Source organism: Hemicordylus capensis, chromosome 5, assembly GCF_027244095.1.
Source record: "Hemicordylus capensis ecotype Gifberg chromosome 5, rHemCap1.1.pri, whole genome shotgun sequence".
Lineage (NCBI taxonomy): Eukaryota > Metazoa > Chordata > Lepidosauria > Squamata > Cordylidae > Hemicordylus > Hemicordylus capensis.
In genome coordinates this window covers 256,469,056-256,485,688 of record NC_069661.1, presented here as the reverse complement: position 1 = coordinate 256,485,688, position 16,633 = coordinate 256,469,056, and the positions used below count along the sequence as shown (strand labels likewise).

The window sequence follows — 16,633 nt, the reverse complement described above, 5'->3', positions numbered from 1 at the left end:
GCTGGAAGATGGGCAGTGAAGGGGCCAGGCAGATTGGCCTCAGCAGGAACTCAGGGCCACAACAGCAAAGGCCCTGTGCCTTTTGCCCACTCATCATATTTCAGACCGCAGCAGGAAGTAGGCTAGGATTTACTTTTTGCATTGTGGCTGGGATGATGGGAGCTGTAGTCCAACCCTATCTGGGCACCCCAGCTTGGGGACCCCCTGCCGTACCTGACTTGTGCCAAGCAGCTCTCTGGCCCACCAGCAGACCTTGCTTGTGATGCTTTCTGTCTCATGCATGCGAGGAAGAGCAGATGCAGCCTCTGGCAAAGCAGATCTCTTCCAGGAATGCAAGCCAACCAGTTACCCTTGCAAGAGACTTGCATGGAAGCCACAAAGAGAGGATTTCAGTTCCTTACCACTCGCAGATGTTGTTTTGAGTGGTCATGATGGAAGCCGCATAACCTGCCCTCCTGCAGGTGGACCATGGTCCATCTAGCTCAGTATTGTCTACACCAGGCCTGCTCAACTTAGGCCCCCCAGCTGTTTTTGTGGACTACAACTCCCATGATCCCCAACCAGTGGCCAATAGCCAGGGTTTATGGGAGTTGTAGGCCAACATCTGCAGGAGGGCCAAAGTTGAGTAGCCCTGGTCTACCCAGACTGGCAGCGGCTTCTCCAAGGCTGCAGGCAGGGGTCTCTCTCAGCCCGATCTTGGAGATGCTGCTGCCAGGGAGGGAACTTGGGACCTTCTGCATGCAAGCCAGCGGATGCCCTTCCCAGAGCAGCCCCATCCCCTAAGGGGCATGTCTTGCAGGGCTCACACCTGCTCCAATCAGCAGCCAGCACAGCTGCTTATCTTGGGGGGGGGGTCCTCTCTGTTGCTGCTTCCCAAGGATGCTTTGACTAGATTGCCACTTCCTCTGCCCCGTTTCCATCTCTGAACATTCTCTCATGGCAAACTGCAAGCACTAGCTCAGGGGTGTCCGTTTCCACTGACCGAAGTCTAGAAACAGAAGGCAAAACATCCCCCAGTCATTATTTTATTTATTTATTATTAAAACTTTTATACCGCCCTTCCAAAAGGCTCAGGGCGGTTTACATTAAAACACCATTAAAATCAGTCAATAAGTAAAACAAAAATTATAAAGCATAAAAACAATGATTAACAATTAAAAACATCCTAAAACAACAATTAAATAATCAGAACAATTTAAAAACAAATTTTAAAAAGCTGAGAGAGCCTGGTTGAAGAGATGTGTTTTCTGAAAATTGCCAGAGATGGGGAGGATCATATCTTAGCCATTATAAGAATGGCAAGGTCCTTATGTGTATGAAGCTCCCTTGTCCTGAGTTGGACCTTTCATCCCCCGTGTTGTTCAGCTGTCTGAAGTACCAGGCAAATATCTGTCCCGGCACCTGCTCTCCGAGAGCCTTTCCCACTGAAGATGCAGTAACTGCACCTGGGGCCATCTAGGTATGCAGGTGTTCCATCCACAGTTCCACGGGTACGAGCTGGTCTGGTGGCAGCAAGCAAGAATTGTGTCCCCTTCGCTAAGCAAGGTCTGCCTTTGGATGGGAGGCTACATGTGAGCACTGTAAGAGATTCCCCTTCGGAGATCTTAGGGCCATGGCATTGTGGAATCACATCTGCCTGGCCTGAAGGAAGTCTCCGGTTCCATCCCTGGCAGTACAGTCCCTCGCCAACCGCAAGGGTTCCGTTCCTCAAAAACCTTGTGTTTGGACAACTTGCGGTTGACAAGGCATTAAAACCAATGGGAAATGGGGTTAGGGGAATCACGAAGACTGGAAAAACCAGTTAAAATAGAGAAAACTGCCCCCTGACCCCCGAAATTCCCCCGCCAACCCCAGATTTCCAAAAAAATCTCACCAAACTGCAGATACTCGGGTTGCGGATGGCAAGACCTGCCACAATTTCCCAGTCACGGATGCTCACATCTGCGATTGGGAAACGTGCGGTTGGCGGGGGCCAACTATATCTCCGAGATAGGGCTGAGAGAGACCCCTGCCTGAAACCTTGGAGAGCTGCTGCTGGTCAGTGTAGGCAATACTGAGCTAGAGGGACCAAGGGTCTGACTCAGTAAGTGGTGGCTTCCTCCGTTCTTGTGTTTCTAGCTCCATCAGTGACCTCTGCCCCCCCCCCCCCCCGGTTGGCAGTGACTGAGGTGGCCTAACTTGCAGCAGTCGTCTCCCCAAAGGAAGGGCTCAGGCTGAAAGAACAGCAGCTTCCTCAAGGCTGCTTCCCGAGTTTCATCATGGCTGAGAGATGAGCGGCAAGTTCTCCAGTGCATGGAAAGTGGGCAAACCCCAAGGTGCTTGGGAAATGGTTTCTTATTATTCAGTGAACAGCTGGCACAAACATGTTCATGGCAGTATTTCTGATTTTTCCTTCCTGTTCCCCTTGGCTTGACTGGGTGGTGCTCCATCTCTTCCTTTTTGATCTTTAAAAATGTGTGTTCTGCCTAACCTTCCCAAGCAAGGAAAGTGCCAGGCGGTGCTTGGTTGGGATTCCCAGCTCCCTTCTCCCATCCTTAACTAGTCCCTTCAAGTAGCTCTCGTTCACACTTTACGAGGAATGCCTTTTTGTCAGAACTTGTGCCAGGATGCAAACTTAGTGGTTGGCCACCTAAGCAGGAGGTTTATCAAGGCCTCCTCAGCCTAACCTACTTCACAGGGTTGTTGTGAGGAGAAACAAGTATGTAGTACACCGCTCTGGGCTCCTTGGAGGAAGAGTGGGATATAAATGTAAAAAACAAACAAGGTGCAAAAGGAAGATCAAGTCAAATCGGTCTTCCTTCATACTGTTCATGAAATAAAGGTCAAGTGTGCCATCGAGTTGGCGTCAACTCCTGGTGACCACAGAGCCCTGCGGTTGCTGAATACAGGAGGGGTTGACCATTGCCTCCTCCCATACAGTATGAGACGATGCCATTCAGCACCTTCCTATATCACTGCTGCCCGATAGAGGTGTTTCCTATTGTCTGGGAATAGCAATACGGTATTTACTCGAATCAAAGACAAGATTCTTCCCACCCCCACCAGTTTTTTCCTGTTAAATATTGGCGGCGGGGGGCAGGGGGTGTTGTCAGATTGATTCCTCTTTCTTCTGGGTAAATGCAGGTATTACCTATATTTAGCCTCTCCCTTTCAAGACATTGTCTTACATTCAGAGTTTCCTTCTGTTTGGGTCAATACCGTATAATTTGGGCAGTGATCCATTTAGGCATTATTCCATAGTAGACGTTTGCTGTTAGGTTGGTTGTGTAATGTGGTGGTTGTTTTTCATCGGTATATTTTCACATGTGGTTGAGTTCGATATATTTTGTACACTAGGCGTCTTTGTAACAGCACAAACCAACCAAAGGACCAGCTAGCCAGCAGCCAGCAAGAGGGAGGGCAACTCAAGGGAAAAGAACAAGGAAATGTGGGGTGGCAGCAGAGGAGCCAGACGGAATTTGCACTGGCATGCATGTGAGCTGTTGGGGACTGCCCCACTGAAAGCTGAGGAGGGCCCGCTGAATGTTTTGTGGTGTGGTCACACCTGTGGAACCAGAATTGAGAGGTTTTGAGTCATCCCGGGAGATCCGAGTCATCTGTGAGTTTAAAAAAAACCACCACCATGTGGGATGCATTAGAAGCTTGCACTGACAACACGGAGAGTGGGAGACGGAAGGAGGAGTTATTTTGGTGGATTTAAGCGACGCCTTAGAAAGCAGAAACCTTGCTCTGGTCTACCCAGGTAAGATCTCGTTCTTTGGGGCGGACATGTTTCAGGAACGATGCTGGCAGTTTCCTGAATCAGCAGCTCCCAATGGGCTGCTAAGGAATCTAGGCTGTCTGTCAGAAGGGCGTCTACCTATAAGAGCACTGCTGGTTTAAAAGGTGGGTGCACTTTTGTGGATTCATTTGGTTGACTTGGTTTATTTGGATCGCAGGATTTTCTGCTTCCTGGCTGCAGGCTTGTGGAGCGAGACCTCCGGCATAAGACTGTAAAAGTGTGCAAAATGTGCTGTCAAGTCGATCCCGACTCCTGGCGCCCACAGAGCCCTGAGGTTTTCTTTGGTAGAATACAGGAGGGGTTTACTGAGCTGCCCCTAAAACATGCACATTCACCCAGCTCAGATATGACAGTGTTGCCAGGGTGGTGAGACTGCACATAATCCCTGTGTTTATCCAGTGCTCCGATCATGGTGAGAAAGATAAGAGGCTCTTAAGAAATCCACAAGTCCTGCTGCCTGGTTTCCTCCCTTTCCTCCCAGAGTTAGCCAAACTGTGTACACACACACACACACACACCCCATGTAGCTTTCTAAACACAGCAGATGGGGAGGGGTGGGCAGGCAGGCAGGCAGGCCCCCATCCATCCACTTATATCATATCGAGAGCCCTCAGCACTGTAGTTGTCCCAACCAGAGGTTGTATCATTGGGGATGTGCATCTTTCTGCAAGCACACCATCAGTGAAGCATTTTGTACTGGCAGCAGGATCTAAAACATCTTTCATGGTGGTGGTTTAAAAAGCAAGCTTCTAGTCCTTATGGCTCTGAGGATAGTCATTATTTTATTTTTCACGCTGACATCCTACCATTCTTATCCTCAGGACTGTGAGTCCTGTGGGCAATTTCTGGTGCCAAAGCCTGAAAAGTGGGGTGGGGTGGGGTGAGGTCGGGAAGAGCTGAATAGGGATGGAGAATGGGGTTTCCATACCCTGAACAGCTCTTGCATCCCTCCAGTGGCTGTTGCTGGTGTCTGTCTTCGATTTCTTTTTTAGATTGTGAGCCCTTTGGGGACAGGGAGCCATTTTATTTATTTATTTATATCTATGTAAACCTCTTTGGGAACTTTTGTTGAAAAGTGGTGTATAAATATTCATCGTCTTCATTTTCACCCCCTCTCTACGACTAGCAGAAGCTAAAGAAGAGATGCTGCACAAGCACATCTGTGCAGATTTGTTTGCTTTGCATAATTTCTTTTTTCCTAGTGCAGAATTTTGGTAGTGCTTAAAATGCAGAGGCCACAAACTGCTGCAGGAAGAGGAGAAAGGGAGAGGGAGGTTAGAGTGATTTGTAGGGATGGGCTGGGTAATCAATCAATCAACTTTATTACGGTCAAAGACCAGCATAAGTAATAATACAGCAGAATAGATAATAGAAACATATTGAAAGCTGCTACATATATTCAATGAGTATAAAAATGTCTAAAATGCATAAAATAGGCTATAAAATATACTAAAGGGTAAAAGAGAGATAGCTGAAAAACAAGACAGCTAACTGATAAGTAATAAAACTGATAAGATAACTAACTAATATAAGCAATATGTAAAAATTGGTCTATAAAAATACAACTCTAATAGGATGAATGGTAAAAAGTTAACTATCTATGAGTTAAATGCATCTAAGAAAATAGGATTATATAAAGAGGCATATTAGGATATCCAGTCGTTAAAATCCCAGGTTATGGGCTAGCAGTCGTAGTCCGACGGATCTTGCACGCTGCCGCACAGAACCTAGCAACATTGTATGTGAAGGTTCGCTTTTCATCCGCGAGCAGCATCGTAGTGTAGGCTTGACTAGGGCGGCCAGCGGGGTTAGGTAATTGATGTTGCATTTCCACTGACGCTGGCTTATGTGGTTTTTAAACTGTGCTTAAAAATGCAGAACAATTCAGGCCGACTAAAATCGAAAGCAGACGTGAGAGGCATCACCGTCGCGAGTGGCATGTCGTTTGAGAGACCAAAACCATATGCAGGTTGTAAAAAAAATCATCCTAGAGATAATCCCCCACCCAAAGCTCAGGAGGGCGGGACAGCATTTGGCAGACCCCTGCTAACTGAGCCTAGAAGCACCTTTTAAAAGTCGCATTTCTCTCACATTTGCAAGGGGAGAGCAACTGGCCCTGTCTGGTCCAACACACTGCATGTCCAGTAGCTGTTGCTGGTGTCTGCTTTGATCTTTCCTTTTAGATTGTGAGCCCTTTTAGGATTGGGGAAAGGTAAAGTTGTGCTGTCGAGTTGGTGTCGACTCCTGGCGCCCACAGAGCCACCCTGGGGTTGTCTTTGGTAGAATCCAGGAGGGGTTGACCATGGCTTCCTCCCACGCAGTATGAGATGATGCCTTTCAGCATCTTCCTATATCGCTGCTGCCCAATACAGGAGTTTCCCATAATCTGGGAAACAGACCAGCGGGGATTTGAACTGTGCAACCAACAGCAAATATTTATATACCACTCTCCAACCAAAGTTCCCAATGCTGTTTACACAGAAAAACAAGCAATACATAAATAAGATGGCCCCCTATTCCCCAAAGGGCTCACAATTTTAAAAGAAACATAAGGTAGGCACCAGAAACAGCCCCTGGAGGGATGCTGTGCTGGGGGTGGAGAAGGCCAGTTGCTCTCCCCCTGATAAATATAAGAGAAGTAACACTTTAAAAGGTGCCTCTTTGCTCAGTTAGCAGGGGTTAGGAACATAGGCAGCTGCCATATACTGAGTCAGACCCTTGGTCTATCTAGCTCAGCATTGTCTTCACAGACTGGCAGCGGCTTCTCCAAGGTTGCAGGCAGGAATCGCTCTCAGCCCAGTCTTGGGTTAAAGAAGCCTCTGTCCCTGGTCGTTGTGATGATTGGGCTGTTTAAAGCAGCAGGACCTCAGCAGTTGACCATCATGGTAAATGCAGGAGAAAGTGGCCCTTGGTGTCTAGGGCGGGGGTGGGGGAGAGAAAGGGGTTGTGGAAACAGTGGCAAATCCAGAGGATGGGTTTCAAGGGGGAAGCGGCATTTGCTTGAGAAGCAGCGACTGCTTCCAAGACCAGAACTCGGGGGCCACCCAGTGGAGCTGCTGAGGCAGAAGACCAGCAAGAGAGAGCAAAAGAGTGTGCTGCTTCCCGTCACACTTGGGGGGAATTCATAGAGCAGGGGCAGGAGCATCGGGGTCGCTACGCCAGGGCTGCACAACTTTGGCCGTCCAGCTGTTTTTTGGACTGCAACTTACATCATTCCCAGCCACAGTGGCCAATAATCAGGCATGCACGGGAGTTGTAGTCCAACATCTACAAGAGGGGTGAAACTGTGCAACCCCTTCTTCTCTAAGTCATGACGACTGGCCTTGTGGTCGCAAGCATGAATGGTCCCCTGTGCTAAGCAGGGTCCACCCTGGTTGCGTATGAATGGGAAACTACATGTGTGGGCGCGGTAAGATATTCCCCTGACGGGAGAGGGCCGCTCTGGGGAGAATGCCTGTCTGCTTGCATGCAGAAGGTTCCCAGTTCCCTCCCTGGCGGCAGCAGCATCTCCAAGACAGGGCTAGGAGACAGACGCCTGCCTGCAACCTTGGAGAAGCCGCTGCCAGTCTGGGTAGACAGTATTGAGCTAGCTGGACCAATGGCCAGGCTCAGTATATGGCAGCTTCCTATGTTCCTAACCTTCCTGTTTGGAAACAGCCTTCCTCTGAATATCTGTTGCTGGGAAGAAACTGTGGGAGAGGGCTCCTTGCCCTGTTTGTGGACCTCTGGTCTCTCCCAGCATTAGGAATAGAGATGGAGCCGTTCAATAGAGCATCCATCGCTCTGAATGTGCAGAGCCCACAAAGCTTGCTGCCTGGGTGTGTAGCTCCAGTAGTGCTGCCTTTGGCTTGGTCTGCCTTATGCTGCAGCCTCCCTTGCAGCAGCCTCGTGGCTAAAACCGAGTCCTGTTTGCACAGACGGGTTTTATAGCCTGGCTTCCCTAAAAGAATCCAGGCTGGAGGAGTTCTTGGTGAGGGGCTGAGGATTTACTGTACCAAGATCCTCTTGCGTAGGGAATACAGGAAGCACCCTTATACCTAGTCAGGCAATTGGTCTGTTTTGCTCATTATTGTCTACACTGACTGGCAGCGGCTCTCCAGAGTTTCAGGCAGGGGTCTTTCCCAGCCCTACCTGGAGATGCTGCCAGGGATTGAACCTGGGAGGACCTTCTGCATGCAAAGCAGATGCTCTTCCTCTGAGCTGCGGCCCCATCCATAGGGGATTCTCAGCTGTGGGTCCCCAGATTCTGATGGACTACAACTCCAATCATCCTTCGGCCATTGTGGCTGGGGATGATGGGAATTGTAATCCAACAACACCTGGGGACCTGCCCAGGGTTGGGAACTCCTGCGATAGCACCTACTGCCAAGAAATACAACTCCCCATGAAGAAGGTATGGCTTGGAAGTAGATTAGGTGTAGAATCTCATTGTCTCTGAGCAGTGGGCCTCTTTTCTTTTGCAGTGTTTGTTTTGTTGTGTTAAAGCCAGCATTAAAAAAAAAAGGAATGCAACAATGCAAAACAAAGCTAGCAGTGCAGAGACAATGAGAGACGGTTTTGCTTTTTTGTCATAATGAAATGCCGTGGACAACCGGAAATAAAGTCAATGCAGTCTGTAGCCGTTAGAACAAAGCGGAGTAAATGGAGGACCAAGAAGATCGAGGCCTGCTGCTCTCTGCAGCTGGCGCCTGCTGCACACTGGTTGGGCCGGTGCCTCCCCCGCCCTCTCGGGGCATAAACCTGCACAGCCTGAGCCTTTGCCAAGATCCTCGAGGGGGTGTGAGCGGCAGGCCACAAGCCTCTCCCAGCAGAACGGAAGGAAGTGCCTGGTTTGCTTTGTGTCCCACACTCGGGGCCAGGCAGGCAGCATTGCAAAACCCAGCCCAAGGTAGAGGTGTGCCCTGGGCAAAAAAGTGTGGTGTCCTCCCAGAGCTGGTGCACTCTCGTGGCCGTCTGTTGTGAGCCAGCAAGCCTCAGGTGCATAGCTGGGGAAGATCACTCCCTCTCTCTCTCTCTCTTTCTTTCTCTCTGAGGGCTTGCTAAAGAAGAGCTTGCAGGATTGTCTTCTCTGTCCCAGATGTCTTCAAACGTGGCTGGAATTCCTGCTGCAGAACGTCTGTGTCCATGCGGGTCTGGGGAAATGGAAGACTTGATTTATTTGTGTGTGGTGTAACTTCTACAGTGGGTTACATGCTGTATTTACTTGGCCATTGCTCGTGGTTGATCCTGGAGGTCTTTGGGATCTAATGTAGATTTTTTTAATTGGCCAACACCAGCCCCCACGTTACAAGAACCGTTTTTCGTTTCTGCCGTCCAAGTATGTGACCAGCTGACATTAGCTGCGCTGAATTATTCCAACTCACTCTTTGCATTTTTGAGTGTCCTGTGATTTGTCTTATATTGTTTTAACGATCCAGTTTTGGGGTGAAACATTTTTGTTAAGTCTGTGGCTAAACAAATGGATTGATTGAACTCGCATCACGCAATGGCCTTCAGTGGGGGCTGTTGCATGAATGTTGTCGGGCTCTGCTTCGTTATGAAGACGAAGGGGTGAATTCAGAGCTTTGCAGGTGGGTGTCTCATGTTGTCCGCATGCAAAGCATGTCCTCTACCCTGAGCCATGGCCCGGTGCAGACCCGGTGCAGAAAAGGGGCTTATCAGCTGATGAGGTTAGGGGACTCCTGGGTGCCGCTTTCCATTCTGGGGCCAGTGTTTCCTGACGGCTTTTTTGTGCTTCTCCTCCTTGCAGGTCGGGATCCCTGCAGTCAGTGGCATCGTCGCCATGAGCTCCCACCCTCGCCGCATCCGCCTGAAGCCCTGGCTGGTGGCGCAAGTGAACAGTGGGCAGTATCCAGGCCTCCGTTGGGTGGACGCTGAGCGGAAGCATTTCTATATCCCGTGGCGCCATGCCACCCGGCACGTCCCCAGCCAGGAAGACGAGAACACCATCTTCAAGGTGCGTGCGCCATGTGGGGCGACGCTTGCTGGGGCCTGTCTGCTTGCAGGCAGAAACTTCGCGCTGTACCCCACAAAAAGCAGCGGCTCCTCCTAGTGAGCTGGGGCGGGGTGCCAAACGAGACGCAGCTGCTTCTGGTTCCTGGCAGCTCATTTTACTTCTGTTTATGTTATTTATTATTTTAGAGTGTGTGTGTTTGGTTACATTTATGAACCACCTAACATCTAAATCTCAAGGGATTGGGATGCCGCGGCTGGACGGATGTGGGTCTCCACGGGAGGAAGGGAACTCGGGGTCAGTGCCGTGCCCAGGGTGCTCAGCACGCTGGAGCCCGAGGAGCAGCTGACTTTGCTGCAGCGACAGTTTTCCAAAGCGGGATGCTTCAGTTCAGGTCTCTCCTCCTCTCCCTTTCCAGGCCTGGGCCAAAGAGACTGGCAAGTACAATGAAGGGGTGGACGAGCCGGATCCTGCCAAGTGGAAGGCCAACCTGCGCTGTGCCCTGAACAAGAGCCGGGAGTTCAACCTGATCTACGACGGGACCAAGGACACCCCCATGCAGCCCTTTAAGATCTACGAGGTGTGCGATGTTCCGCATCACAACGGAGGTACCGGCCAGCCCGTGCAGTTGCAACAGACCTTTTCTCTGTGCTGCCTCTCGCTCCCAGCTCCAAGGGATGGCTGCTTGCACATTCTTCCCCCCCCCCCCACTCTCCCCAAATGGCAAGCAAAGTGCAAAATGGATTGGCTGCTTGCGGCTGGAGATGGAACCTCGGGCTTTGGCTTGGACCAGAGAGGTGGAGGTGGCATGACACACTCTAGGGTGCTTTGCAGTGTTGCCGAGGATTCTCGGGTGCAACTCTTGGACTGCGTGTGGTGCTTCCACTCCAGCCACGGAAGGATCTGAGCCAGTCCTGTGTTTGTCTGGCTCTCCCACACCCCACACTCAAGATGTTAGTCCATAGTTTCAAAGCAATTGTCTTCGCCTCTCTCTGCCCTGGGTGTAGCCCATGTTTCATTCTAGCTTCCAGGTGAATGTTCTTGTTGCAAAAATCCATTTGTTACTCACTTGTTATGGGGGGATCCAAATGGCTCTTCTCAAAGCTTTCCTCCAGAGACTCCATGCAATTTTTGTCCCTTCCCCCGCCCCCCGCCCAAATTTGCAGTTATGAGCTCTGTGTGTCATGCAGCCATGGCTCACCTGGCCAGACAAATAGCTTCCTTGCCTGCTGCCTCTCCATTGCTAGACCCCTGTGTGGTAACTGGAAGAAAAAGCCCTTTTCACATAAGTCGGCGTTAATGCTTTTCATTGGTTGGTGTGTGTCTGTCCATGTGTCCTCTCTCACGCTCACACACTCTCTTATTTATGTTTAGGATGGGAACAGGAAGCATTAATGGGAAATACGTCATTTTCCGATCAGTAATTACCATGTGGGGCAATGCATTCTTCTCCTCTGTGCCTCCCCAATACATTCCCCCCCTCCCCGGTGCTATCACTGGATATAGTTGGGTGAGCGTCACAATCTCCTCTCTGTGACAGCATCTCAACGCAAAAGTTCCTCTCCTCGCCTCTGCCATTTTGTGTTTGCCATCTTAATGTTTGAATTGGGGCAGGAGGAAAAAACTTAGAGGGGAAGTTATGTCTGGTCTCAGGGGAACCCACAGAAGTATCCCCTTTATCTTTCAGATCCCTTTGCTGGAGATGGAGATACGTGTGAAGAAGAAGAAGAGGTGGGAAGCAGTTCTGCTGGGGCTAGCACAGATTCTAAAACCCCTCTAAACATTTGAGGAGTCCCCCCCCCAAGTGATTTTCAGTCCCTCAAACATATTTTTCTGCACCCAAAAGTCTTTCTTCCCCCACCCCCTGCAAAAGAAAGAAAGAAAGAAAAATTAAGTGAGAAGTCGCTCCTCAAGTTTTCTCTGGGACTGGCCGCGTGTGCATATGGGCATACTTCTTTTTCTCACAGCCACTGGGAAAACTGCAGGACTCAACATGGGGATGGGAGCACAATACCTGTCGGTTTGGTGGCAGTCTAGCAGAATATAAGAATCAAAGCAGAGAATTAAAGGTCTTTAATTCTTTAAATTAACCTATAGATACAAATTATTCTTCTGCAGGAAGAAGCATGCCTTCTCCCTCTTTTTGATGATGCACGTGCAGGTGTTAGAGCAGGCATCTCTGAGAAGAGGCATGCCCACTAGCCATCTGCAGTTTTTATAAGAACATGTGTTTTGTTTTGTTTTTAAATCTGCTGACCAGTTAATCAGGGCAGCTTTCTAATCTCAAGCTTTTAAAAAATTGATTACTCTGACCCAGAGGTTCTCAAATATTCTGCCATTGTGGCTGGAGATGTTGGGAGTTTAGTCCCAACAGCATCTGGGGACCTAAGGTTGAGAACCCCGGATCTAACCAGTAAAGTACTGCAACTCTAAATAAAAGCAGCTGCCTTGTTAAGGGTAAAAGTAAAGTTGTGCCGTCGAGTCAGTGTTGACTCCTGGCGCCCACAGAGCCCTGTGGTTTTCTTTGGTAGAACACAGGAGGGGTTGACCATTGCCCTCTCCCGCGCAGTATGAGATGGTTCCTTTAAGGGACCTGGTGTTTAAAAGGGACGGTGTTCCTGTACATTCTCCTCCTGCATTCCTGCGTTCTGTAAGCCAGGGGATTTTTCTCTCTCCCAAACGCCTCGAATCCGGGGGTTCCCAACCTTTAGTCCTCCAGATGAACTCCAACCTCTATCATCCCCAGCTACAGTTTATCATAGCTGGGGATTATGGGAGTTGTAGTTCAGCAACATCTGGAGGACCGCAGCCTGGGGACCCCGGCTCTAACTGAAAACACCATAGGGCAGAAATACATAAGACTTACTGGATGCAATAGAGGAGTGTCTTGTTTTTTCCCTCCCCCTCCCCGCAAAAAAAAAAGGGATGTGTGTGGTTTGCACTGGGGCCACAGTGTTGGTGGAGGGAGTTCACACTTTGCCCACTGCACTGATTCCTTGCTTTGCCCTCTTCCAAACTGCTATTTGCTATGGAACAGAAAGCACATGGGCAGCACAAGGGCCAATTCCTGTTCTCCTCCCAGGGATAACGGCAGCTTTGAGGAGGCATGATTTGGGGAGAGGCTGCAATGCAGAGGAAAGGCATTGGATATTAATCACGATAGACTTTATTAGCCACCCCATAACAAATGGTTCTCAGGGCAGCTGACCACACAAAATTAAAGAACATCCATTAAAACAACACAAAACATGACAAGCAAATCACAACAGAAAACAAAAAGTACAAAACATTTACGAAACTTTTTAAAAAAAAAATTAAGAGCCTGAGTGAACAGAAAGGTCATAAGAACATAAGAACAGGCATGCTGGATCAGGCCCAAGGAAGCCCAAATAGTCCAGCATCCTGTTTCGCACAGTGGCCCACCAGATGCTTCTGGGAAGCCCACAGGCAAGGGGTGAGAGCATGCCCTCTTTCTTGCGGTTACTCCCCTGCAACTGGTACTCAGAGGCATCCTGCCTTTGAGGCTGGAGGTGGCCCACAGCCCTCCGACTAGTAGCCGTTGATAGACCTCTCCTCCATGGAGTGATCCAAACCCCTCTTAAAGCCACCCAGGTTGCTGGCTGTCACCACATCTTGTGGCAGAGAATTCCACAAGTGGATTATGCATTGTGTGAAAAAGTACTTCCGTTTGTTGGTCCTAGACCTCCTGGCAATCAATTTCATGGAGTGACCCCTGGTTCTAGTGTTGTGTGAGAGGGAACAGAATTTCTCTCTCTCCACACCATGCATGATTTTATTGCCCTCTATCATGTCTCCCCGCAGTTGCCTTTTTTCTAAACTAAAAAGCCCCAAGTGTTGTAGCCTTGCCTCATAAGATGTCTTCATCTGGTGTCTGAAAGAACAAAGTGAGGATGCCAGGTGGGCCTCACTGGGGAAGGCTGTTCCATAGATGGGATGCCACCACCGAAAAGGCCCTCTCCCTGGTAGCCACCTGCCTCACCTTGTTTGGCAGGGGCACCCTCGGAGTAGGCTCTCTAAGATCTTCCATGCTGCAGCTCCAGGGAAAGAAAAGCAGGCTTCCCTCATGCCTGCTGTTTGAAGAAGCAAAAGCTGTCAGGAGTTCAAATCACCGCGCTTTCGTGCTACTCCGGCAGTGGCTAGATAGATGCCCCTGGAATCTTACACAGACGGCATGGAGATGGAGCCTTCTCCTGGTTCAAAGGCACACTGCCTCTGGACAGGGAAGTCCCCTTCCGTGGCTCGTCGGCCAGAGGCGTTTCTATCTCTCTGTCACTAACACTGCTTGCTTGATTTGCAGTTGCAGAGGATGATGCCCACGCTGAAGATTGCAGGTGGGTATTGGAATTGCTGGGGGGCGGGGAGGGAGGAGACGGTGGGAGGCAGGGAGGGAGGTGGGGCTATTGAGCTGGATGGGGTCTGCTCCCTCTCCCATGCGGCTGTCTTTCTCATGCTGCTACTCCTGCTAGAAGTGCCCGGACCCCCTTGCACTGAATGGGAGGCCAGAGGCTCTAACCCTAGTCCTCCCACGATTCATGGCAGATTGGCTAGTGACAGGAGGCGTGGGTAGGTGAGGAACCCCTTTCCCCTGCCGGGTGTAGCTTGACTCCCTTGTTTGAGTTACCTGAGACTGTTTGCTGCACCATGCAGCTTTGTCTTTTAGGCTGGCCCAAGTGGGGCGATTAAGAGCGTGGGCCCCTAGCTCAGCCTGCTACAACAACCCGGAATCGGCCCTTGCCTTGCGTTAGGAAAGCAACCTCAAGTTGCACAATATTTTCTTTTCCCGTTTGGAACCAATCAGCCTGCCTCTAAGCCGGGAGATGAGAAGCAGGTAGCAGCTTGTTCAGAGGCTCAGTGAGGACAAGCAGGTCCGCTTGCTGCTGCTTGGCCTGGTGCGGCCGGCAGCCTAACACAGCCCAGCACATTCCAGGCTGCTGCCGCCGCCGCTGCTGAGGGCTCAAGAAAGAGCAGGAGCAGTCTGAGCAGTGGGGGTGTCGGAAGGAGGAGTGAAGACACTCCTGCGCTCCCTCTTTGGGCCTGCCGTGGTCTGGATTCCGAGGGAGGGGGGGGAGGAGTGGGCCAGAATACCCGACTGCAGGGCCCCTTTCTCTCCCCTCACAGCCGGCTGCCTCTCTCCTTTGCAGACCCTGCCCGTGGGGTGGAGCCGCTGCCCCCTTACCCGTGGCTGAAGCAAGAGGTCCTCTACTCCAGCTCCTGTGGCAATGGTGCCTTTCCTCACTTGGCGCCCCCGGACGTCCCCGTGGCCCCCCCTGCCCCGCGCCCCGCCGGTGCCTTTGTGGTCGGAGGGGAGTCCCCCGCGCCAAGCTTTGCTGAGCCCCCCGGCCCTGGAAACGTGCCCATGCCGAGAGACCTGGAGCCCCTCCCGCAGGGGGCCTGTCCGGTGGTGCCCATGGAGCAGTTCATCCCGAATCTGCTCATCAGCCCGCACATGCTGCCACGTAAGGAGCCTCGGTGTGGGGGGCTGGCTGGGTTGAGGCAGGGGCAAGAACGGAGGGCCGCGGAGCCTGCTGCCATGCTGCTGCCGCAGGGCCATGATGTAGGGCTGGCCGATGTCTGCGTCACCATCCCCTTGGCAATAGCACTTGGCTTGCTTACTTGAAGCTCTCTGTCTGGGGCGGCGATTTATTTTGGCCTGTTTACCTTTCTGTTAACGAATAACCAAGAGGTGCATAGTACAGAAAGGTGACTGGCAACAGGGATAGATGGAACCAAACTGACCGTTTTCAACTTGCGCCTTTACCAGCCACAGACAGTTTGGTGGTGGTGTTGTTTTAAGGCTGTGGGGCACATACAGCTAACCAGGTGGCAGTTCCGAATGCTGTGTTAGCAGAGTTCCAGGACAGGGGACAAGAAGAGATGGGCAGGCAGATGCTGCAGAGGGTGGCTTTATGGGTTCTCCAAGTCCAGTCCGTGAGGTCTGAGGGTCTTGAGTCTGTAGGTCCCCCAGTGTTCTCATTTGTCCAGCCTCTCACACAATATGTGTGTTGTTCCATAGAAAATACTTCAATATCAGTGAGACATTTGTCTGAGCTGAAATGTCCAGCCACAGGTTGCTCCAGTTTCTTTAAGACGGTAGATCTGTGGTTCCTGAAACATGTCCTCAGGGCTGTGGCCATTTTGCCTGCACACTGCATGTGGCTGTCTGCCTTCTAATCCATAATATACACCACACTGGTGGAAATACAGGTGAGGCTAGGTCTGATGCAACAGACACTCTTGGTAGCGGTACTGCTGAAAGGGATGGGAGCTGGGCTGGTGGCAGCAAGCATGACTTGTCCTCTTAGCTAAGCAGGGTCCACCCTGGTTGCATTTGAATGGGAGACTAGAACTGTGAGCACTGTGAGATATTGCCCTTCGGGGATGGAGCCACTCTGGGGAGAGCAGAAGGTTCCAAGTTCCCTCCCTGGCAGCATCTCCAAGATAGGGCTGAGAGAGACTCCCGCCTGCAACCTTGGAGAAGCTGCTGCCAGTCTGTGAAGACAATACTCAGCTAGCTAGACCACTGGTCTGACTCAGTCTATGGCAGCTTCCTATGTTCCTATCCCTTAGAAAAGTGCAATGCAGCTGTATTGACAGCTTCAGGGTTGCAGGTGGGTGGTGTGGGGTCTGCTCTTGCTAAGAGTCTGTGTAGATTAGGTGGCTGACAGAATGCAATACATGGAGGCTTGCTGACAGCTTTTTTCAGTGTTCAGGATAATATAGCCTTATAACGGACAAGAGGTTTTGGCTTCAACTGCTCTGACGTTAGAGGAAAAGGAGAGTCGTTGGGCAGCTGCTGTGTTTTGCCTCTAACATCGGAGCACTGAAGAAGGCGGAAGCCGGAATGTGTCGCCTGTTATATTTCTGTTGCATTAACCAGC

The 16,633-nt window shown here is 50.7% G+C and overlaps 1 protein-coding gene across 7 annotated transcripts in view; it reads left to right on the top strand.

Annotated features, from left to right (window-relative positions):
- IRF5 (interferon regulatory factor 5) overlaps window positions 1–16,633 on the top strand; it is a 37,938-nt gene that overhangs the window by 15,756 nt on the left and 5,549 nt on the right. For 4 of the 7 annotated variants that reach the window (XM_053254317.1, XM_053254318.1, XM_053254315.1 and 1 more), the window contains 5 exons: window positions 9,531–9,737; window positions 10,153–10,342; window positions 11,422–11,465; window positions 14,053–14,086; window positions 14,897–15,211. In XM_053254317.1, the coding sequence (XP_053110292.1) occupies window positions 9,564–9,737; window positions 10,153–10,342; window positions 11,422–11,465; window positions 14,053–14,086; window positions 14,897–15,211 (757 nt within the window). In that variant the 5' untranslated portion in view covers window positions 9,531–9,563. Of the gene's footprint in view, window positions 1–8,553; window positions 8,759–8,879; window positions 8,942–8,971; window positions 9,352–9,530; window positions 9,738–10,152; window positions 10,343–11,421; window positions 11,466–14,052; window positions 14,087–14,896; window positions 15,212–16,633 lie in introns of those variants that run through there. The other 3 variants (XM_053254320.1, XM_053254314.1, XM_053254319.1) reach the window with 3 other exon arrangements.